The following is a 22,861-nucleotide window of genomic DNA, read 5'->3' as shown; positions in this document are numbered from 1 at the left end:
GGGTAGCATGTATTATTTGTACAGTAATTAGTGTAGTGCTAGCTAAGGTGTAAGAGCAGGTAATACTAGTATATTTAGTGTTAATAGCAGTATTATGTTTAGTCTACTTCTATGTAGAGCCTTATATAGTAATAGAGGTTATATATAAAGCTTTTTTAGTATAATTACTTTCTTTTATGCTATATTATATAGCTTCTAGGCTTAGGTACCTTTAGTGCCTAGCTATAGTGTAATTTTTTTATTCTCTAGCACTTATATAAGCTTTTTTTTAAATATGTAGCTAAGTGCTAAAAAGTTTTATAGTGTCTATTTTTTAAAATTCTTTATATACACACTTAAAAAAGTAGCGCTTTTCTAAGTTATTATGCATAGATTAGTAATTATATAACTTATGTATAATTAAGTCTATAGGCTTGTTAGAGCCTTTAACATATTAATCTTATTATTTTAGTACTCTAGGCTAGTTTTATTCTGTAGTGTTACCTCTAATATCTCTATATCTTTTATAAGTTGTTTATATAATAGGAATTATTTCTTATTTTTTTTATTATTACATAGAGTTATTAGTTACTAATAAGATTTTATTATAATAGTATAGTTAATTACTTTTCTAGTAAATTACACAGGTACTGCTGTTATCTAGCTGCTAGGTTATGCAGCTTTAATAGCTTTAGTGTGCGCCTTACACTATCTTCTTCTTACTTTATACAGTAGCAGAGCTTGCTGTATAATGCAAAGGATTAATATGCTATTGTCTAGCTACTAAGTTGTGCAGCTTTAATAGCTTTAGTGTGCGTCTTACACTATCTTCTTTTTACTTTATATAGTAGCAAAGCTTACTATATAATGCAAAGAATTAATCTACTATTTTAAAAAATAAGTAACTAAATAAAGTACTTTATAAAGTGTAAGTACTCTACTATTACTCTTTTTAAAAGATAAGTAATAAAATAAAGTACTTTATAAAGTATAAGTACTTTATTATTACTTTTACTAATTTATAGTTAATTAAATTAACTACTAATTAGTGTTAAATAGGCTCTAACAGCTAGCTGCTTATAGTATAAGCACTTAAGTAGTAAAAGTAAAAGTAGTGTATAGTGTGCACAGCGTACAAGGTAGGTAAAGTAAGGGCAACATGTTTCTAGTTCTATTACTCTTGTCTTTTCTCTATATAGAGGAAAAGAGGGATATCTAGATGTTTGCGCACAGAGGTTCGCGCACAAGCATCATGTGACATAGATACGTGATCCTGCTTGTGCGCGATCGCTTGTATCTAGGCCGCAACGCTGCTGCTGCGTACAGACACTTACTAAAAAAAAAATTTAATTTAACTTTAACTTAAATTACTAATAATTTTTTAACTAGCTAAAGAAAGCCTTTACTAAAGCTTTAATACTCTACTACTTTAACTTTAAACTACTAATACTTATAAAAGCTAATGCCTTAGACTATGTAGTAGTAGAAGTTCTTTTCTAGACTAAGCTAGACAGGACTATTAGGCCTATTATATACTTCTTAAAAAGAATAAGTTCTACAGAAAGTAATTATAAAATCTATAATAAAAAATTACTTACTATAGTACACTGCTTTAAATAATAGCAACCTAAACTAGAAAGTGCAGCGCATCTAATACAGGTTCTATCTAACTATAAGAACTTATAGTACTTTACAACTATAAAACAACTTAGCTACTAACAAGCCTATTAGTTTAAATACTTATCTTATTTTAATTTTAAGATTACTTATTATTCTAGTTAAAATAAAGGGAAACTAAATGCTTTTATAAGGTAATTCTAAGACGTCTCTGCTTAAAAAGAAGTGTAAAAGGCTTAACACTAAACTTTACTTTAACTTAAGCTATTTTTAAACTTTAACTTAAATAAAATAAATTAAATAATTAATTAAATTATTACTAATAAGTATTTAAATAATAAATTTATCTAAAAAACTTTAAACTTACTTTAAAATAGCACTAGTTAGTTAAAAAAAGTAACACTAGCTAACTATAAAAACTAAAATAGTAAGCTATATTACTATAACTAACTTATAATTCTTAATTTTAATAAACTAAGAATTAAATTACTCTAAATTATACATAACTTGCCTGTTAGAGAACACCTAGGCAGAGGAAAGACTCTTAACCTACTACAGAGAGAGTACTACTAGCCCTGCATGTTCTATACTGTACGCTAATATGTATTATGTTGCTATACTTACTGTAAAGTAAAGGCCTTTTAAAAAAAGTATAATAGCCTACTTAAACTACTCTTAATCTCTAAATAAGCTTAAAAAGACATATTAATTAATTTTATTATAAACTTACTTCTATCTAAAGAGTATATAAATATTATAGTAGTTGTTAATTACTTAACTAAGTATTAACACTTAATACTATGTTCCTTTATAACTGCCCTTAATATAGCCTAGTTATTTTACTAATACATATAAGTTTACTATAGCCTGCCTAACATAATTATATTAGATAGAGGTACACAGTTTGTCTTAGCCTTTTAGAATAAACTCTATAAATAGCTTTAAATTATTTTTTATCTATCTATAGCTTTTTACCTAGAGACTAATAGCTAGACTAAGAACATAAACACTATAATAAAATAAGTTTTATAAGTGTACATAAACTACTAGTAAAATAACTAGGTAAAATAGTTAGCTATAGCATAGTTTAAAGCTAATAACATAATATTTAAATTAACATAAGTATCTTTATTTTTAGCAAACTATAGATACTACTTTTAAATAAAATTTAAACTACTTTTAAATACCTTTTAACTAACTTATTAATTTATATAAGTAATAAACATAAATAGACTTATTAATAAAATCTAAAATATATCTAAATATGTTTATAAAAAGCTTATATAGGCTTAAGCTTTTTAATAAGAGTATATAAACTAATTTTAAACCTCTGCCCCTGCGTATGCAGCTAGTAAGAAGGTCTAGCTAGATACTAGAAATATTTAAATAAACTAATAATTAAAGAAACTTAATTAAAAAAACTTTAGCCTTTTTATAGTAGCCTATATAGTTTTATTACACACTTACTAATTAATTCTACCTAACAGCATAAAGATACACCCTGTGTTCTATGTATTATTACTGTGCTAAGTAGCCTTTAAATCTAACTATCTACTTAGACAGCTAAACCTACTACTTAAACTTATTATTATAAATAATAAACTAAAATATATTATAAAAGACATTAAATAGATTTAGTTTAATAAAAAAAATATATCTATAAATACTTTATAAAATAGACTAGATATAATAAACTATTATAAAAACTTATAGAAGCCTTATAAAAGAACTTTATAGTAACTTAATTCTACGCCTAATACCTATCTAAACTAAACCTGTACTCTAATAAAAACAACTTAATGCTAAAACTACTAATGTAAAGGATTCCCTTTCTAATAAAAAGGGGGGTACTGTTACAGTATCCTCTACAGATCCTAGGCATAACTGTATTAGACGTGTACTAGAGTATTATTAGTGCATGTCTAATATAAACACAATATAATATAGACATAAACTTAAGTATAAACTGTTTTAACACTAACTAAACTTAAAATAGGCTTAATTTATACTTAAAGCGCTTAGACTTTTAAGCTAAGTATTTAATTACTAATTTCCTTTTAAACCTTTTTATTCCTTACACAACGTCTTGTACCTACTATAATACCTCACGTAGTAATTAAACTAGACCTCTGTAAAGCTCTATAACCTTACTCGTGCACAATCGTGACATAAGAACACTAACTAGAAGGGAAGCCTACGTGTTATAGCTAATAGTTAGACTGTAATAACCTAACTAGCTGTCCTACACAGCCTAAACAACGTTAGATAGAAGACACTTAGCCCTACACTAAGTAAATTATGTAATAGAACAAATAAGAAATAGCTCTAGCTTTTAGACAAAAGCCTAGCAGAGTGCATTATCTAATAGAGACTTAAACATTGCAGGCAGTGCAGGCGTTGTAGGCTGTTGCAGGTAACGCATGCAGTGCATGCAACGCATGCAAACGCATGCAAACCTTATGTATATAGTTTTGTTTATAACTATAGTTAAGAGGTTGTAATTACTATTAAGTCTATTCCCTACACCTTATTTTATAGACTAAGAAGCTGTGATACTTTTCTAAAGAGGACACTGCTGCCTTGTATATCTTGCACTATATATACCTTTACTCCTATTCTTACAGATTAGGTTTACTAGCTCCCTATACAGCTGCTAGGTTAAACTATAAGCCTGCCTACCCTATCTTCTTCTAACTTACACTCTGCTTGACGAACTGTACACTTGATTAAGCTAAGTCCTTCCCTTTCTGTTAACATACCACTATAGGCCGACGTACTCCCGAAAATACCATTTCGCCGGAGTAAGGATTGTAACAACATAATACTTAAGCTACCCAAAGGTCGAGAGTTCGAGTCCCAGCAATCACTCTGGCTTAAATTATAGCGAGGCTATAATTAGGGTAGAGCAGATATATATCCTCAGCCTTAAAGTCTTAGGGACTAAGACTGTTAAGGGGGGGGGTAGTGTAACGAGGTCGGCACGGTCAACCACGTGGCCTTCTCTCGCTCATAGAGGTTTACTGTGTTTTAGCGTGTAATGCACGGCCTCGCGTAATGCACGGTTCTGCGCGAAGCTGTTAAAACTTCAACCACCTCTCTCTTAACTAATATAGGCAGTATTAAGGCCGCTTTAGAGTTGCTAAAATTGCTAAAACCTAGAGAATTACTAAATTATGCTGCAGTAGCTAGGCAGTATAGCGTTAATTAATCTACACTTTTAAGGCGTCACTAACGCGTTACCCGCCTATGTGCAGAGAAACTTAAAAATTAGCAACTACTTAGCCTAGTGCAGAAGAAAGAGCTAGTAGAGTATATTAATAGGCTTTACATAAAAGGTCTATTCTTTTTAAGATAGATAATTTAAAATTTTATAATAAAAATAAGTAGTATGTAAGCTAGCAAAAGCTAAGTTAATTAATTTATTAAAAGGCACTCTATTAACTTATTATCTTAATAGACATCTAGCATAGACGCTGCGCGTAATAAAGCTAACTTAGCATTTAAGTACTTACTATATTTTAAGCTTATACACAAAAAAATTAAGCAATATAGCATAGAACTACAGCATACCTATAATATAAATAAAAAGGGCTTCCTAATTAAAGTACTGTTAAAAATAAAGTAAATCTTCTTTAGATAGCAGTATAAGCAAGGTATTAAGTAGCAGCTTATATAGAATAGTAATTGCAAGTAGATTATAATAATAGCTTACATCTGCGCTAATAGTAGCTCTCTTACACCTGCGCTAATCTACTAAGCTATTTTTAACTATATATAAGACTTTTAGCTATAAGATTTTAACTTTTTTAAGCATTAAGCTTTCTTTACTTTATTACTTATAAGTTAGATAAATAATAAACTAGGCCTAGCATAGCTTAAACATGTGTTTAATTACAAGACTAAGGCAAAGGTGTAATAAGTGTACTAACTTTTATTTCTAGATAGCTATAGATTACATGTTTTAATAGAGTTTATTAAGTACTGTAACAATAATAAGATTCTTCTAGCTGTATACCTACTGCATGCAACTTATACACTGTAGCCTCTTAATGTCTGCATGTTTAAACCTTTTTTATTAGCCTACTTAGCTAAGCTAGCTAGCTTTATAAATAAATACTAGAAACTATTATTAATTAAAAAAAAAACTTCTATAGTATGTTTAATAAAGCTTAGAAAATATTCTTTAAGCATAAAACTATTTTTAGTGCTTTTAAAGTAACTAGTTTATTACTATTTAAGCTATAAGTAGTTTTAGATTAATTTTACTATAAGTAAAAAAAGCAACTATTCTTTAGTAAAAGCACTAGCTTAGCGCTTAGTGTAAAGGATTAGAAAAGGGTTAAAGGCTTTTTAAACAAAGTTATTAGTAATTTTTATAAAAGAGATATATAAAAGCTTAAAAAAACTATCTAGTTATTCTTAGTATATTACATCCTCCTCTAGTATAAGCTTAAGCAGGTTAAAGATGCGCTAATTAATAAAAAGAAGCGCTGCTAGCGTAGTAAGCCTCTTCTACTAGAAGCACCTTTAAAATATTATAGTAGTATAACTTTTTAGTCCTTAAATAAGGTCTAAGAAGCATATAATTATTAAGCATAAAAAGATGCTAAAAAAAAAGGCTTTATAGCTTTAAAAATAAAAAAAGGTAAAGTGTAAAAAAGCAAAAAAAGCTAAAAAGGCGCGTGTAGTTAAAAAGAAAAGGCATAGAGTAGTAATAGCAAAGAAGGCTTACCTGCAGGAGCTTAAGATAAAAGCAGCTTAACAAGAGAAGGTAGAGCTTACCTAGCAGGTTAATTAACAGCTTAAAAATAACCTTTAGTAGGTAATAAAAGGCAAGCAGAAAGCTCCTACGCCTATTGCTAGTACGCTAGAGGATTTTAATAATAATGTAGCATTAAATAAAAAAAGGGAGCTAGCATTAGGCAGGACTTAATGTAGTAGGCAAATTAACCTCTCTATAAGGTATTACATGTAAATTATTACTAGGAATAGAATCTATAGCATTTAATTAGTATTATAATAAAAAATTTATATAATTTATAATTTATATAAGTCTCTAGAGCTTTAAAAGTAAAAGGCGCAGATTGCCAAAATTGTGCATTACGCGAGGCCGTGCATTACGCGCTAAAACATGGTAGGCTAGGCTAGAGACAACCGCTAGTGCTAGTGCTTACCCTAGCATTGCCTATATATATTATACTATGCGAGAATACTTAGCTTAAGTATTCTCGTGCGTACCTTTTGGTACAGTGGGGAAAGTCGTATAGTATCGGCTTGGCAGGCGGGGCGCCTACCTCATTACAACGCTTAGCGTGCAAAGAATTAGCTATATTAGCTATAAATGCTATCTAAGGGGAAATTCCTTGCGCATATAGCTTAAGTATAGTCTTAATAATCACCTGCTTCTTTTTATTACCTAGCCTTTATAATTTAGCTGTAGAATTAGCTTATAAAGGTTATTTAGTGCTATAGTTATTTATTATCTTTTATAAAACTTTACATATAGCTATAGCATATTTCTTTAAGAGTTTTATGTTTTGTTTAAAAGCCTAGAGTGTAAGCTGTATCTAATGTTCTTTTAGCGCGTCTAAGTAGTGTTGTGGGGAATGCATTAGTGTAGGAAGGGTGGTTTAGTAGGGTCTTGGCAAAAGTAAGCGACTCAGGTGTGTGAGCAACTCGCCCGTGAAGTACGTTAATGGGTTCGCTAATAATTAGTCAAGCCATCAGCTGACTAGATCCCGACAGCAGGAATAAGCAACGTCCTGTATATTATTTGGTTGCGGGGATCGGATTTGCCTCCTATGGCGCGGTTAAGGTGCAGGTGCAGGTACAAGTCCAGATACATCAGTTAGTGAGGTCTCCCGAATTCCCCACCGCTAGCTGGGAGGAGGGCCGACCCGATCTGGCCATGGCCTTGTGAGGTGGCAAGTTCTGAAGGTGTTCTCAGGGAATTGACCAAGAGTATGGCCAAGGGTGGTCAGATCGCAAGTGCTGCACCCAAGGTTATCTGAAGTTACAATAGAGCCTCGTTGCCAAGCCTACTTGCTGATCATCATCCTTGCAGTCGACCCAAACGGTATTAGTGAACTGCCACAATATGAAAATACTCCCTTTGCTTCTATTGCAATCCGCTACGTGTGCTTATCGCAACTCTTTGTCCCCTTCCCTTTCGCCATCTCTATCACTAAATATAGAATTGACACTGCAATTATTGCCCTATTAGAAGGTCTTGAGCCAAATGAGTTTAGAACACACGCAGCTCCGCTAAAACACCGTAAGGTCACTCTGTGGAACCGCGTGGATGGACAACCCTTAAAAGAAGAGAAGGCTTAAAGCTAACACTACCTTACTCTACCAGAAGAGAAAGCCCTAGTTAAATAGTTTGCTGCAAATTTCCAACAATAGTTATCCTACTACGATAAAGCACCCACACTCGCTAGCATTTATTATCACCTGTTAGGGCGTCGCAACAGACGAAACGATGAGACCCCAGGGAAAGCACTAACCTTAAGCCTTCTGTAAACGCCATCGAGACCTTAAAGCGAAGAAAGTGAAGGCGATAGACTAGATTTTAATGGTAATAACAGATATAAGAAAATCACACACTATTTTAAGGTCATGGGAAAGGAACTTTAAGATCCAGTCATCGTGCCAGAGAATTTTTACAATATGAACTAGACAGGAGCTATGCTAAGTATGCTTAACTCCGTCAAAGTCCTATTAGGTAAGGACGACCGAAGGGATTATAGGAGCGCGGGCGTTGAGCAGACGATGGCGGCTAAGTACATATCTGCAGAGCGTAGGTCTCTTCTCCTAATAATTACTTACCCTACTAAAACCTATTGTAATAACTGGACCACCTACCTCACCCCTAGCTAACATTGTACGTGCTCTAAATCTAGATACACTAATTCTTAGATCTTGCTAGAGTCGCGTAAATGAGCCCTTAATCCCTAAATTAAAGCGCTTTACGTCTTGAAGTACGGCTTTAGAAACAACACTCTCCTATGCTATTTTCCTTCTCACACTTCCGATAGGCTACTAACGGCGGCCTATTACGACTAGGTTAAACAACTGCATTAAGAAGGTGTAAACACAATTAGTAAAGAGTATTTCACGTCTCTATAGCTTTGTAAGGGAAAAGGTGCGCACGTCTAGGAAGTTTAATGCTATATAAACTAAGGCTAGTTGAGTCCCGCTTAACCTAGATAGAGTACTTAGAGATACACTTAAGCCTTATGCTAAACTAACTTTTCTAAAAGCTTAAATCATAGAGACGCAGGCATAAACAGAAGACAATCTCTCTAAACGATAGTAACGGCAGAGGCCTTATATCGTTCCGTAAACTAACTAAACAGGATACCTCTCCGCTGAACAAGGTAAGCTAACAGCAGCTGTAGAAGCTTGCTAAAGCCCCCTAGCTGTACTTTGCTAAGTGTGTCTTCCTTTAGAATAAGAATCAATTCTTACATAAACAGAATAATGAAGCTAAACGGCGCAAACCAACTAAGTCAACAGTAGTAGGCAGGCGAAAACAATAAGCTAGAAGGGTATTGAGGTATGAGAGAGATATGCTACAAAAGAAGCTGCAAAAGAGACCGCAGAGGCATCAGGGACAAATTTTTTGGAGGCGTAAAAGCTCCACACTGGCCTACAAAAAGGCTAAAAATGTATAAGGGAGTTGGGTAGAGATTGCAAAGGATGAGATTGCTACTTGAGGAATAAAATATTACTGCTCTGTTCTCTAAATAGGATCTAGATTAGTATAAGAATGCTAACCCCTCTTCTTAGCCTAACATTTTACTACAGAGACTTAACATACGTCGCACTCTCGGTACCATGGAGCACTTTTTACCTTAGATTACGATATATCTTGCTACAACGTTACTTCGGGTTAGTGATTAATAGGTCGTAGAGAATTAGGGATGCTGGAAACTAACAAGGATATAGCTTCCTCTTGCCAATAAGGCTCCAGCGCTGGTGATAAAGGTGGAGTATACTGTATAACACAAGCGCAGACACCTTCGCATGTCCGCGCTCTATTCGCTCCTCTACGCAGGAAAGCTGTATTATCCAAGAGAGTAAAGATTGCGAAGGCGGACTAGCTGATTAGAATATAGCTTAGTAGTAATATTATAAAATTACTCAAAGTCCCGTGACTGTATGAGCTGCTGAAAGAATGGAGATAGGCTGCAAGTAAAACTTGCGTGACGGAATCACTTGGAATTTCGTGCGAGATCACGTACACTCTGAATATATGTTTTCTAGCATTGTACTATAGAATGATATTATGATTAGATTAGAGCTTCTTATGGCTTCAAAGTAAAAATAGTAGTGTTAGCGTTACAGCGTGGGAGACATTGTCGCGGTGTCTAAGTTGCACTTCACAGAAATAAGCTAGTCAACCGCGTGGCGAGTGTAACTCTTAGGTAGATATTGATAGTTGTCAAGGAGTCGCTGAAGCGCGCCACTCTTATAACACTAGATTGTTGTAAAGCTGAAGTTCCTTCGATCTGTCCCAGGACGGCGAGTATCCCATTACACAAGGAGGGAGCTTATCTGACCACCGTGGGGTTCTTCTGGAATGGAGACTAGTGCGACTTAAAAATTCGAAACAAACAGGACAAATTTAATTCAAGGGTCGAACGCCAAGTCTGGGGTCTCGATTACTCAAGAGAGAAGGAAAGTCTTGTCTCTTCCCTGAACTGAGCCTCAAAATCCTCCAGGACCTTCTTCCTTGACACCGCCATTGCCCTCCCTGATGCTGTCTTCATCATGGCTGGCAGCTTCAGCAACTTCTCTCCAAAGTGGTCTACTGCGAGCGACATCGGCTGCCCTTGACGCCTTGCCCCTCCAAAGGCAAAGCATCGGCCTACACCCACCGCACCAATAGCGTCAAGGCGGTCAGCGTCTTGAACAATGGCAAGCTCGGGATACTTGGCTAAGACTTGCATGACAGCTTCAGTGTTCTTCACTTCGTGGGTGTAGGATACATGGTGGACAATTGTTTGGACCTTCGCCGCAAGTTCGTCAGAGGCTCCTCGTTCTCGAAGAACGTGCGAGATTTGGTTTTCGATGTCTTCTCCTGCTTTAGCATACTTGTAGTCGCCGACGTCGTGGAGAAGGGCGGCGAGGAAGATAGTTAATGTGTCGTATTGAAGGTCGGGGTTGGCTGTCAGCTCTGCCTCGAGCAATTTGTTGGCGTTGGAGACGACTCGCAGAATGTGGTAGTAGTCATGGGAGTTATCGTGATGTGGCTGAGACATGTAGTTGTGAACGAATGTGTTGATGGACTTGAAGAGAGTCTTGTCCTGCTCGTTGATGGCAACGACTGGAACCGGAACTGAATTGGCCATTTTGAGGAGTAGTGATTAGTGTAAAGGATACCTAGTACAACAGATTTAGAGAGAGAAAAAGGATTCTGGGTTGATGGTAAAAAGCTGTGGAGAAAGGCGCTAGCTATTAAGAGGGCGGCCGCAGCCAAGTCTCGTAGCTGGGGCATCTACCGAGGACATGTGGTGTGATGGACATGAAGCGCAAAGCTCAAAAGGGAAAGAGAGGAACTTAAGAAGACACAGTATTTTAGTGCAATGTAGGTTGATGTTTACTCAGAGAGCACCAAAGGCGCCCATTGCATGGAAGGCAATGTGTATGGACAAAACGCGTGGTCACATGCATGCGGGTGTTCATTCCTTTTTTGCCCAAGTGCGGCTGCACCAACCATTCAGTCATCGTATTGACTGGAATGACGCTCAGCTAGGAAGGTTTTCGGAATAATTGAAGCATCCGGTCAGGCGCCCTTGCGGAGGTGCGGCGCAGAAAAGGGCGACGCTGAACAATCCGATGAGAGACGGTCTAGTATCCAATCGCCGTTCTTCAGGCGTCAAGGCGCCGAATTAATGCACTCTTGAATCCACGTAATGGTGCTGGAATGCAGAAGGACAGAAAGAAGATGTTGATTGCAGACCAACTTCCAGACAGTTGCTGGCATGTTTCCGGTCAATGGTGCATGCTAAAGGCCGTGGAGCTCATATCGGGATCAGAGAACCGCCAATTGCAGACAGACGGAGCAGAATATGAACCAGTGCAGCACGCCGAGATTGACATGCGGGAAAGAGAGTTGAAAGGTCATCATGCCCCCTTAGTGAAGTTTGTGGTTGCTTGATTGGACCTCGGCACGCGGCCACACGAGCATGACTTCACTCCTTCCCCGGATTGCGACCAGCCTCCTGTACTCTCCACACAACGACGGCCTCCGCGATAAGTCAACCCATTCATTGGGGCGACCACAATGTACAAGCAGGCGAGCCAGCGGACAAACCAGGCCTTATCGTTGCCTCCGAAATGGTTCGGGATGTACTCCGACTTCATCACGAAGAACGCCAGCGCCGTGTCACAGATCGAGTCTGCGCTGCGCTCACTAACGTATATCATCCCTGGTACATGCCCTTTGTTCGCACCGCTGTGGTTGCTTTGTTACTGACGTTCTGCAGGCCGATTTCGAGAATCTGAGATCGCTTCCGAGTCTTGTAGGTCCCTCCGTTTGGTCATATCGCACGCGCCGGCTAACATAGCCCAGTACATAGCGGCGTCCAGCTCCTCTCTCTTTATCATGACTCTCTTTTGGCGAAGGCGATCGCGCGACTTCCTGGAACACAACGACACCATCCCACACCCCACAGTCGTTACACCCGCTTCTGGACCCAGCGATCCCCAACCTACAAGCGGCTAGCGCTGTTACTTCAGATGATCCAGTACACCGAGCTGCTATGGGAGATGGCTGCGAAGAGGAAAGGAGAGAGGATGCGGTGGCGCGTCGTGGTGTTGCTCGAGGTCATCAAGGCCTTTTGTCGGTTGCTGCTGTTGCGGTTGACCAACTCGAGGCCGCTTCTGTCACCGCCCCTTCCTCAAAGAGAGGTGGACCCGAGTACCTTGGAAGACTCTTCGGCATCCGCAGATGGAATGGATACGCCTCCGAGTGAAGGCTCGGTGGACGCGGAGAACTGGACGATGCCTAGGACAGGGCTGTCCATGCCAAGCCTGCCGGATTCGTCTGATATCTCCAGCTATCTCCTCTCCAAGGTTCTCACTGCAGACGACATCAAACCTCCGAAGGCGTTGCTTCACCGTGTAAGTGGGAAGGGTGAGCTAGCAGAGGTTCTGTACATCCTGAGACCCGTTGTTTATGCTTTGGCCATGCAACACTTCAGTGGGGACAGGAAGAGCTGGCGTCCATGGTTGATAGGGTTGAGTATCGAGTATGGAGCAAGACAATTAGCCAAGAAAGACTTCCAAGAAAGACTGGCCGGCGGACTAAGGGGTCTGACCGGCCTTGAGAGGGAGGAACTGAAGAAGCGTGGTTGGGCGCTTGGCTGGTGGATGATGCGCGGTGCCTTTTATGAAAATATCACCAAGTAAGTCTTACACCACAAAGCGGTTGTGCCTCAGCTAACAATCTGCAGGGCTTGGATACACTCGGTCACGCGAAAGCTTAGAAACAAGCCTCTATTAGACATTGTCGGCGGTGTCATTGAGGACTACGAATTTCTCTGGGATCAGTATTATTTCCCAACCGCAACTCTTTAGCACTTTCTTTTGTCAGTATGGAAGGTTTCGGGATGAGCACTTTGGAGGACGGGTGGCTCCGCTGTTGTAAGAATATGCATTGGATATTGGGAGGGATGTGAGCACGAAACTTCATTGTAAGCGCCAGTAGGGAATGTTTCGGGCCACTTCAGTTTGTGGGACTACTGGCTTGGTCTCTAATTGCTATTCCCTGGTGTCGTATCTGGCTTTCTTACGTCTTACGTCTTTTATTTGCATCTCTGTGCCTTCTTTTGGACTTTCCCAAAGTTGGCTAGGCTTGTTTAAAAGGGAGACATATTCTAATGCTCTCTCATTCAAACTCATAATCTCGTTCCACACAGGTATCCCAACTCCAAACAATGAAAGCTATTATTGGGACTCTATTTACTGCATCTTGAGACCTAGCACCGAACATGACAGGGGTAATCTAGAGTAGAAACGTGCATCCTTTTTGACACCCTCCCCAACTCCAGCAAGAGGTCTAACAGATCAGATTGCTGTTTAGCTAGTTCTACACCTCGCGTGCCTGGCCAGAGCTCGGACCACATACGCAGCTTCGAAGCTTCGGAGAACATCACAGAAGAGCCTCACCAAAACTCAAATCCCAACCCATCCCCCACCCAACAACAAAGACCCCCTCCCTCCTCCACATATCCCATCGCCTCTCCTCCGACCCTTCTGATCGCAAACCACAACCATGCCAGCCACAACAGCCGAGACACTATCACTCGTCACCCGCAATGTCTCCGTCGCACCTCTTGTCCTCCTCTCCGCAGCAGATCACTACGGCCGCCAAGCAAAAGGCACACGGAAACGAGTGGTCGGCGTGCTACTCGGACAGAACGATGGCAAGAATGTGAGAGTATCAAACAGCTTCGCGGGTGCGCTCCTATTCCCCACATTCGCCGCCGAAACAATTCCCTATCAGCTTCAAGGAAGGCAAACCCATTGCTCAGCACTGACTTCTCGATATAGTACCCTTCGAGGAAGACGAGAAGGACCCATCGGTGTGGTTCCTGGATCACAACTATGTCGAGTCGATGAACGATATGTTCAAGAAAGTGAATGCGAGGGAGAAGCTGATTGGGTGGTATCACACGGGTCCGAAGCTGCGAGCGAGCGATCTAGAGATCAATGAGCTGTTCAAGAGGTACACGCCGAATCCACTGCTAGTCATCATCGATGTGCAGCCGAAAGAGGTGGGGGTGCCGACAGATGCATATTTTGCGGTGGAGGAGATCAAGGATGTAAGATTTGCATTTTCTGCCGCTCGGCTTTCCCAAACGAGACTTCACATGAATGCATTAGACGGTGAACTACATTTTATAATAATTTTGGGCTAACGGTATTTGATTCTAGGATGGCACAACAACCTCCAAAACTTTTGTCCACACACCCTCAATAATCGAAGCAGAAGAAGCAGAAGAAATCGGTGTCGAACACCTCCTCCGAGACATCCGCGACGTCGCCGTCGGAACCCTATCCACGCGCATAACCTCGCAACTCCAATCCCTGCAGGGCCTGCATCTCCGCCTCCGCGACATCGGCCAATACCTCCAAAAAGTCCTCGACGGCGACCTCCCCGTCAACCACGCTATCCTGGGCAACCTTCAAGACGTCTTCAACCTCCTCCCCAACCTCTCGACCCCCAAACCCACGCCTGTGGGCGGCGCAATGAATGGCGTGGGACCTGCGGCCGGGGCGGCGGGTGCACTAGATAATTCTGAGTTGGCGAGGGCGATGAGTATTAAGACTAATGATCAGCTGATGGCGATTTACTTGTCGAGTTTGATCCGTGCTATCACTGCGTTCCACGATCTCATTGAGAATAAAATTCAGAATAGACAGCAGGCGGAGGAAAAAGAAGCGAAGAAGGAGGAGGCTAAGGATGGCGAGAAAGATAAGAAGGCGAATGGTACGAATGGAGAGACTAAGGAGGGGGATAAGGAGAAGGGGAAGGAAGGGGAGAAGAAGAAAGGATAGACGGGGGGCTGGAATGGGGAGATTGCGGGTCTGGTGGGCGATGCGCGTGGGGTTGGGGTTGGAAGATGCACTGAAGTGTATGATATGGCATCACACTTTTTGGTTCAGGAGAGGAGAATGGATCCCCCGCCCCGTTCTACACTGCACTGCACTGCAGAAGGCGGCTGCATAATGGCTATCATATTAGCATGAATGGATAGATTTAACATGACAAGAAATATCGGATCGAAGACTTTGTCCTAGGTTAGATGCGCGCAGTCGACGATAGTCTAGGTATGTATTACGACAGACCTGATCTACACAACTCTCTATCTGTTACTGTCACGAGTGCTCTCGCCCCTGCTTCAGCCTCACCTAGTTCATAGCCCTACCTCTACCTGCACTATCCTACCCCTATTCCTCAAGCTCTTCGTATTACTACTCCTTAATATCAAGATCTGTGCCTGAATAGAAGATCATACAATTATACTTCCGGTGATCGCGAGCCGACTGACTTTGCAAAACTGTTGAGCGTTCCCGCGAACATCCTCATAGACTCCAAAAAAATATGTAGCTGAGCCCGACGCTGAAAGGATTTAGTTAACTTCGACATCTTCATGAACACCCTCTTGGAACCTTGAAGTCATTTTAGCGGGATCTAGCGCCAAATGACTGTATCCTCTTGAAACGTCCTCTTAGACTCAAAATTCATCCGTGGAACGTGGCGTCAGAGGATTATATCTCCTTAGACGTCCTCTTAGAAATCATTTCGCAAAGTCTGATGCCAAAAAGATTACATTAGACGTCGTCTTTGCCATCGTCTTACAAAATCTTTCCGTGCAACCTCACGCCAAGAGATTGCAACATTCTTGGACATCTTCTTAACGTATCCCTGAAAATCTCTTGGCAGCATTTAACGCTAAGAGCAGACCTACAGCGCCTTAAACTAGCGAAGAGCGTTCCAATGGCATACCGTCTTGAGGTGACTGGCGAGCACGATTGTGGGTCGTTTATGAAAACAAGTTTCGATATTCCCTCATATTGCAATTTGAGAATGGTGCTAATTCCTAGCTCCAGACAGCTTGCTGGCCTACAAGTAAAGTAGAGGCAAAAATCGGAGGGAATGTATGGCTAGATGTAGGCATTACTACGTCTAAACGCAAAAGGAGTATTTAGATTAGTTACGTCTTGACGTCCAGATTCGTATTAGAGCGAAAGAACCGGGCCGGAACTGGGTTTACTACGGTTGTAGAATGACGGCAATGACTTCTTCAATGGATGAGGTGTCAGCGGCGGGTAATAGGATGTATGTTTCTGTGCTGTGCTGCGTTAAAACTATCGCGGCACATACCTTTACGCCTCAGAGAACATGTGATAGCCTACGGATCTTTAGTCGCCCAGCGGAGTGCCGCACACCCCGTAAATGTTCAAGCCGTAGCAAGCCGTGTCTTCATTATCATATCACATCACATCATAACTTCGTAAGGCCATCCCTCTCCACATCAAGCCCGGGTATCAAAACTCAATCCTCTCTCTCCTTCTGACGCATCTCAATCTCCCCACCCAGCAGCCCAACCAGCCGCCTCTTCCACACCGACATCCTTATTCTCCACAAAGCTGCTGAAAAGGCTACATCGCTCCACCAGGACACATGCAAGCAGGTGCTTGCACACAGGTGGCATACCGTCTCCTAAGCTCAGCCCACCAGAGCTCCATTGGTCTTCATCCTCCTTCCGCAGCTTGTCATGGCTCACTCTTAAATCCAGATCTGTGTGCCGTGGCTGGGGCTCTCCAGCATTTGCCTGCGGGATAGGAGGCTCTGGATGCAGCGAAGGAAATGCAGCGAATGCGAAGGCGGGACAGGAACAATTCCATGCGGTTAGACGGACTTCATATGAAGTTGTACTATCGTAGGAAGAGCTATATCGCGAGGACTTTTGCTGGGCTGAGCGGACGTAGTAAACCGTGTCGACTACAACTTCCCGTGCCCCTGCGTTTGTGTCCTTTGGCAGTGCCGCATCCGCATCCTGTTCAAGAATCCGAGGAACATGCACCCCATCCTCTGCATGGGCCAACGTAGCTGAAGATGGAGATGAAGAATCCAGCATTTCCATATCAGGATTGTTTTCCATCTGCCCGGTGGCACGCATTGCGGCGTAGAGATTGTGGGAGTGGGGTGCCAGTGTCTCATCCGCCTCCACTTCCACCTCCGCCATAGCATCACTTGTCGACCGCGCCACATCGCCTTGTCCACCACGTAATACGCTCTTCCCTTCTGCGTCTTTGCCCGCAGCCATTGTTCCTTTCGTGTCCCCGGTCCCTACTCCCATCGGCTTTCCGCGGATGAGGAATCGCGTAACGAGACGCCGGTCGAGGAGGTCAAGGGCAGGAAGGAGTTCATTTGGAAACAAAACATGAAGGGTCAGAAGCTGTTTCCTTGCAGATTCAGGCACGGAGTTAAGAGGATTAGTTGGAGCGGCTGTGTTGGTGGCGGATGCGGAGAGCGGCGGAAGCGCAGGCAGGGAGTTGAGCAAAGTGGTTATGAACGCACGAGAGGAGGGAAGGGAGGGCGCCGACATCTCTGGAGCTGCGGCGGTGACATGCTGTGGTATTGGGTGGCGATGATCACTCAACGTCGTGTCGCAGGAGAAGTACAAGAAGCGGTTAGAATAAAGTTGTGATGGAAATTTGAAGCTGCGGGGAACGCAAAGCTAGCGATTTGTGCACTGACGGCCATCGTCGGCACGTGATCCGATCGAAGATCTATCGACATTTCATGGGGAGTGACGATGAGTCAACGCCAACGACGACACGTCCATTGTGAGAACTGCGCCCCGGGACGATGCGCAACCATGTCATCACGACGAAAGAGACGTACTGTAAGCATTTACATGACGTGCGCTGCATCCCCTTCGTGTCGGGGCCGAGTCTCGAGACGTCTCCAATTGCTCCTCCCCTTTCGTCATCCCTCTCATGACCAACTCGATGCTGTGCCTCCATTGACCAATTGCATGTCCAGATCCGGATCTGTTCTCAATTGCTCATATGAAGCTGCATATTCTGGTCACCGAGACGAATGGCCGCCATCTGTCTGCCTTGCCTCACTCTCAACCGGATTGCAGCCCTTCTATTTCTGGTTTGGCGAGCAGAACAAAATAGGGGCATTGGGGCCAAGTTATGTGGCATGATAATACCAGGACGCGCCTGTCTGTCGCGGTTGGACCAGACGCCATTGACGACGTGGTTGCTCAGTGCTGTTGCACGAATATGAAAGGACCACCTCATATTACTTTGTCAGAGTCTCGAAACAAGGTCATGCAGCAGACGATGTTGGACGACAGGCTGGAAGCGTGGCAACTGCAGGGACTCCCAGACCTCTCCGCCAGCATGTCACGCCCTGCGAGTAAAGTCAGGGCAGCAAACGAGCGAGCCCGCAGGATGCCGGCATTGGCCTATCGGGCAGTCAATCAGGTGCGGCCCGGGAAACGTCGATCGCGACGTGCAGAGGTGTCGCGCATGCTTGGGGTCCGTTCGTCCAAACGAAATCTCAAGGGTGGCGCTCTCATGATGAGGTGTGAGAGTACGGCATGATATTGCTTCCAATGCTCGTGGATGGCTGCGGATTCGCATGCGATCATGGGCCTCAGGTCTAGATTACCAGTGTGTATATTGGCGGACTCTTCAGTCGGGGATGCCATCAGCAGGCTCCTATTACATCGTCGATCGCTGTCTGCAGAGATCGGAGGCATCCGGCGCCATCAGTCTGGCCGCTGCACTCACCGCTGGAGCGACCGGAAAGTGTACACGCGACGCCATGGTGCATTAGCATATTCAACGGAAGAATTGCTGAGGGGAACGCGCAGAGATGTGAATGCGGAGTGTCGGTACGTCGCGGCATTGCAAGGCGATGTAGGCGCCGTGACCGCCTCAAAAATAGACACACGGGCGATTTCCAACCCCACAGATTCTAAGATTCGGAACGCGGTATGTAATCGATAAAGCGACAATCGATAAGGAATACCACAGTCAGCATGACCCTCCATCACCACAAGATGGTGTGACGGCTCAATCTCGTGAGTTCCTCAGCTGCTCCTTTTGGTCAGTGCATGAATCGCCAGCCTGTCAGACCAGACTGTCGTGGGGGAGGGGGCACACTGTCTCTGGCACGCTGGCAGCTGAGCGAGGTAGGATGGGTGTCGACTTTCACATGCGACGCGACTGCTCACAGGACAATGCACCAATTGGGACGAGGGCTGTCATCTGCCCTCAATGGGCTCGGGGGAAGGAATTGCGATGCAGGCAGCGTCTGGCACGTCGACGCCCGCTGCAAGACATGTTTTACTCGCCCTGAAGTCAAGGTTCGGCGCCAATGGCAGCCGCGTGGCTGGTGCCATGACCACAACCGACGTTGAGAGATCATGTATCACAAGACCACCATCTCGTTGGGCAAATGAAGGACCCGTTCGTGTTGTGAGATGGCGGCTATTTCGGGTTTAATCCCAATTGTTCAGCAGAAATTCAGATATCAGAGCGAGAACTCCGTAATTGTCATATTGTCATATCCGCCAATGTCCGCCGACGTCCATGGAAAAAGGGAGCCCCACGACAAACAAGGCAGCAGCAATTGGGCGCGGGCGTGGGCAGGGAGACCGGCTGCAATCCTAGGGCCATGATAGATCAATTGCTGGGAGGGACGTGGAGCCATGTGGAACCATGAGGTCGCCTCCGCAGCGGTCAGGCTGCTTCGAACTGGTGTAGCGGGCGTGACGGCCAGGCTCGCCTGGCGAACAAACAGTAGCAAAGATCAATGGCCTAGTGAATAGTGACAAGGCACGTACGAAATGCCGGTAGGTAGCCATCAGGCATCGCCGTGACACGTGTTGGCCAGTTTCCGGGGTTGTTAGGTGCCCAATTGCACTGCGACAGCAATTGCAGAAGTCGCTACCGTGAATTGGCAGCAATTGAGGCCGCAAATGCGCGATGGAGCGTCGTGGACAGCGATATGAGGGTGCACCTCACGGAGATGCTGGATCGGGTAATGCAAGTAGCGTGCCGGTGAATGGGATGGCGCCTAGCCCTTTTCGCAGCCCCTAGAGTGTTGCAAACAGTCGACCACAACCCTCAGCCCAAACAGGTTGACTCACACACGCACCCACTCCACAGCCAGCGTGCCCTCTCGTCGCCTTGCTGCCTGGGCTCCCATTGGCTGCCTCCGGTCGGAACCTTTCTTCCCTGGCTTTCCATTCATTTCTTGGCCACCCCAATTCGTCAGCCCTCAGCCGGCCGTGGAGGCGCGTCAGATATTGAGGATGCCTGGAGAAGGATGTGAGCGTCGCGCCTGTCCACACCCCCTCCCTGCAGCGATTCTTTGTCCGGCCGGTCGAGGCACATGGTTTCAGCAACAGTCATCTGCCTTTCCTTGTCATTCTTTGCGTGCACCCTGCCTGAATGCTCTTTGAAACACCGCCGCCCACCTGCGCACCCGCTCCCTTTTAAGCGCACCCACCCCCATCTCTTGCGGGAGGTTTGCCCGCCGTACCACTCGCACTCCCTATCTCCGTTGCCAATTCCAGCCTGCTAGTCGCCCATTTACTAATTCACCATTGCCCTTGGATGGTGTAAGCATTCGTCCGGCAATTGGTACAATTCCGCCGTGTTCCACGGTCACGTTCCCCTTGGTCACGCCCTGACAAGCCCCAGAAGATATAACAGCGGTTCGCCTCGCCACACTTCTCGCAAACTCTCGTCACCCTTCACACACCCGTCCATTGTTCGCCATTAAACAAACATCGACACTGCTGCCTGGTGGAATACCTAAAATCACCGCGCGCGGCCACGACCTGCTCGAGCAAACAGCCTACGCCTCAGACAATGGCAAGCCAGCCTTATAAGACCCCCCCGAGCAACCGTCTCACCGTCTCCTCGCTCCTCTCTCCCCCGGAAATGAAGCGCTCAGAATCGTTTAGCTCAACAATTCGCTCCTCAATCTCTGGCACGCCCTTCTCGTCATTCAACTCGGAACAGCCCAACCCAACGATGGGCGAGCACCTTGCGCCATTCCAGGCAACACCCTCTTTAAGCCGTGAAGCGTACGCCTCGCCCCCAATTTCGCCATTCGACACACAATCGCAGAAGGAAAACATGGATTGTTCAGACGACGGCGGAATGCGCGACCCGCAACTCTTCGTCCCGATCGACTCGACGAACCCAATTGCGCCCGACGAGCCCCTCTTTCCCCCTGAGCACGCCGACCCTGTCGCACAAAGTGTCATCGCTCAGCATATGAAATCGCCCGAATTTGCCAGTCTGCCCAGCAAGCCCGCCCGCGAGGACTACGAACTGGCCGTCAGCTTCGTCTCGACCGTCTTCCAGTCGTACAACAAGAATCCACGCGCGTGGTATCTCCAGGAGCGCGAGTTCGACCAGCGATACGGTCGACCGAGTGGTGTTCAGAAGCGACCTGCCCTGAAGAAGTTGGCGCCTGCTCCATCGTCGGCATCCCGAAAGCAGAAGGTGGCGCTCCCACGACTTCCCCGCGCTCCTCGTGCCCCGAAGAGGACTCCTGTGAGCCGCGTCTACGATTCCTTCGACCACTTTCCATTGTCGGTGTCGCCGAAAGCCCCGAGGCCGGCCACCAATCGCGATGACACTGACTACAACTCTCTGCCCGACTTTTCGCCGCCCATCGACACCCTGCCCAAGGGTAACAGCAAGGTGCTGAAGGCCGACTGGAAAGGCCAGGTGCTCGACCTCTCCAATGACCCTGACCGACACCTACTGCACGAGGCTGAACTCAATCTCGCCTCCACCCTCCGTCTTACATGCGCTACCTACCTGTGCAGTAAGCGGCGAATCTTCCAGGCTCGCATCGAAGCTCTTCGAATCGGCAAGGAGTTCCGCAAGACCGACGCCCAGCAAGCCTGCAAGATCGACGTCAACAAGGCTAGCAAGCTGTGGCAAGCCTACGAAAAGGTCGGCTGGTTCAAGCCAGAGTTCTTCCGTAATTACGTCTAAGTCCGACTCCTGTCTCGCTGTCGACCCCACACGCTCTCTCCAATCTTCGCAATGTCATATTCTGAGACTTTTTCCGCAGTCTTTCTCTTGTGTTTGTCCCGGAAACCAGTAGCATTAACACGTGATCATGGACGGTGTAACTGGCTTTCTCTTTTCGGCTCAGATTGATACCACGGCATCGGGGATGGAACACTTTCCCCACTCACAAGGACGATTCATGAATGGCGTTTCTTTTTTATTGGGTATGGGAATTTGATGGGCATGAGCAAAGACTGTCCAAGCCCTTGTACTCGTTGATGCCGGCGTTCGGTTATCCCCTCTTTTTTTTTTTCTCTCTTTCTTTTGTCTGCACCATACCTGCTGATACCCCCTATGCCCACGATTTGATGTTTTCATACCTGGCAGATCAATAGGATCATTGCATTTCCCGACTCTCGTTGCAGAGCACTTGGGTCTAGATGATATAGGTAGTCTTTGAACAATAGAGCATTGCTGCCACGGGCGCGACTCGAATTTATTCGAATTCACTGGCAATAGACTTCTTCGACAATAGCACCGAATGCTCTTGTGAATGTCTCAGTCCCAGCTCATCCATCATGCGAAAAGCAGAGTGAATAAAGACTGTGTAAAGACGGCTTCTTTCACAACTGTGGCGATGAGTTTCACAGATTCGAGAGCCGGGGATGAAGGCGTGGCGTAGTTT

At 44.1% G+C, this 22,861-nt stretch overlaps 8 protein-coding genes across 8 annotated transcripts; 6 read left to right on the top strand and 2 right to left on the bottom strand.

Moving 5' to 3' along the window:
- Positions 1-8,274: 8,274 nt before the first annotated feature.
- BDR25DRAFT_248285 (uncharacterized protein) lies at positions 8,275-8,475 on the top strand (the record flags this gene model as incomplete). Its single annotated transcript, XM_033685968.1, has 1 exon — positions 8,275-8,475. A coding segment is annotated over one exon (201 nt), but the record flags the coding sequence as incomplete, so codon positions are not given.
- Positions 8,476-10,080: 1,605 nt separating this feature from the next.
- On the bottom strand, positions 10,081-11,020 carry BDR25DRAFT_308197 (uncharacterized protein). The gene has a single exon (XM_033690992.1). The coding sequence runs from the start codon at positions 10,950-10,952 to the stop codon at positions 10,263-10,265; it is 690 nt and encodes a 229-aa protein (XP_033539528.1). The 5' UTR covers positions 10,953-11,020; the 3' UTR covers positions 10,081-10,262.
- Positions 11,021-11,833: 813 nt separating this feature from the next.
- BDR25DRAFT_347660 (peroxisomal membrane protein pex16) lies at positions 11,834-13,550 on the top strand. Its single transcript, XM_033694296.1, has 4 exons — positions 11,834-12,035; positions 12,090-12,125; positions 12,176-13,010; positions 13,059-13,550. Exons 1-4 carry the CDS (start codon positions 11,888-11,890, stop codon positions 13,180-13,182), a joined length of 1,143 nt encoding a protein of 380 aa, XP_033539527.1. The 5' UTR covers positions 11,834-11,887; the 3' UTR covers positions 13,183-13,550.
- A 220-nt stretch (positions 13,551-13,770) lies between these two features.
- On the top strand, positions 13,771-15,180 carry BDR25DRAFT_308195 (26S proteasome-like protein regulatory subunit). Its single transcript, XM_033690991.1, has 3 exons — positions 13,771-14,063; positions 14,158-14,429; positions 14,542-15,180. The coding sequence occupies exons 1-3, from the start codon at positions 13,880-13,882 to the stop codon at positions 15,163-15,165; spliced, it is 1,080 nt and encodes a 359-aa protein (XP_033539526.1). The 5' UTR covers positions 13,771-13,879; the 3' UTR covers positions 15,166-15,180.
- Positions 15,181-16,369: 1,189 nt separating this feature from the next.
- Positions 16,370-17,989, bottom strand: BDR25DRAFT_308192 (uncharacterized protein). The gene has a single exon (XM_033690989.1). It carries the CDS (start codon positions 17,721-17,723, stop codon positions 16,695-16,697), a length of 1,029 nt encoding a protein of 342 aa, XP_033539524.1. The 5' UTR covers positions 17,724-17,989; the 3' UTR covers positions 16,370-16,694.
- Positions 16,451-16,637, top strand: BDR25DRAFT_308194 (uncharacterized protein; the record flags this gene model as incomplete). Its single annotated transcript, XM_033690990.1, has 1 exon — positions 16,451-16,637. A coding segment is annotated over one exon (179 nt), but the record flags the coding sequence as incomplete, so codon positions are not given.
- A 33-nt stretch (positions 17,990-18,022) lies between the features above and the next one.
- BDR25DRAFT_123563 (uncharacterized protein) lies at positions 18,023-18,827 on the top strand. Its single transcript, XM_033683733.1, has one exon. The coding sequence runs from the start codon at positions 18,322-18,324 to the stop codon at positions 18,733-18,735; it is 414 nt and encodes a 137-aa protein (XP_033539523.1). The 5' UTR covers positions 18,023-18,321; the 3' UTR covers positions 18,736-18,827.
- Positions 18,828-21,015: 2,188 nt separating this feature from the next.
- On the top strand, positions 21,016-22,158 carry BDR25DRAFT_248273 (uncharacterized protein; the record flags this gene model as incomplete). Its single annotated transcript, XM_033685967.1, has 1 exon — positions 21,016-22,158. The coding sequence occupies one exon, from the start codon at positions 21,016-21,018 to the stop codon at positions 22,156-22,158; it is 1,143 nt and encodes a 380-aa protein (XP_033539522.1).
- Positions 22,159-22,861: the final 703 nt, after the last annotated feature.

Source organism: Lindgomyces ingoldianus (assembly GCF_010093535.1).
Source record: "Lindgomyces ingoldianus strain ATCC 200398 unplaced genomic scaffold BDR25scaffold_77, whole genome shotgun sequence".
Classification (NCBI taxonomy): Eukaryota; Fungi; Ascomycota; class Dothideomycetes; order Pleosporales; family Lindgomycetaceae; genus Lindgomyces; species Lindgomyces ingoldianus.
The sequence above is the reverse complement of the archived record's forward strand: the minus strand, read 5'-3'. Positions and strand labels throughout refer to the sequence as shown.

What these genes read in the sequence shown, in the direction of transcription:
- BDR25DRAFT_308195 (XM_033690991.1), top strand. Translation starts at nt 13,880, where the DNA reads ATGCCAGCCACAACAGCCGAGACACTATCACTCGTCACCCGCAATGTC. An exon ending in AGTATCAAACAGCTTCGCGG is followed by an intron (nt 14,064 to 14,157) that starts GTGCGCTCCTAT and finishes TTCTCGATATAG; the next exon opens with TACCCTTCGAGGAAGACGAG. An exon ending in CGGTGGAGGAGATCAAGGAT is followed by an intron (nt 14,430 to 14,541) that starts GTAAGATTTGCA and finishes ATTTGATTCTAG; the next exon opens with GATGGCACAACAACCTCCAA.
- BDR25DRAFT_347660 (XM_033694296.1), top strand. Translation starts at nt 11,888, where the DNA reads ATGTACAAGCAGGCGAGCCAGCGGACAAACCAGGCCTTATCGTTGCCT. An exon ending in ACTAACGTATATCATCCCTG is followed by an intron (nt 12,036 to 12,089) that starts GTACATGCCCTT and finishes GACGTTCTGCAG; the next exon opens with GCCGATTTCGAGAATCTGAG. An exon ending in TTTTATGAAAATATCACCAA is followed by an intron (nt 13,011 to 13,058) that starts GTAAGTCTTACA and finishes AACAATCTGCAG; the next exon opens with GGCTTGGATACACTCGGTCA.
- BDR25DRAFT_123563 (XM_033683733.1), top strand. Translation starts at nt 18,322, where the DNA reads ATGTGGCATGATAATACCAGGACGCGCCTGTCTGTCGCGGTTGGACCA.
- BDR25DRAFT_308192 (XM_033690989.1), bottom strand. Translation starts at nt 17,723, where the DNA reads ATGTCGGCGCCCTCCCTTCCCTCCTCTCGTGCGTTCATAACCACTTTG.
- BDR25DRAFT_308197 (XM_033690992.1), bottom strand. Translation starts at nt 10,952, where the DNA reads ATGGCCAATTCAGTTCCGGTTCCAGTCGTTGCCATCAACGAGCAGGAC.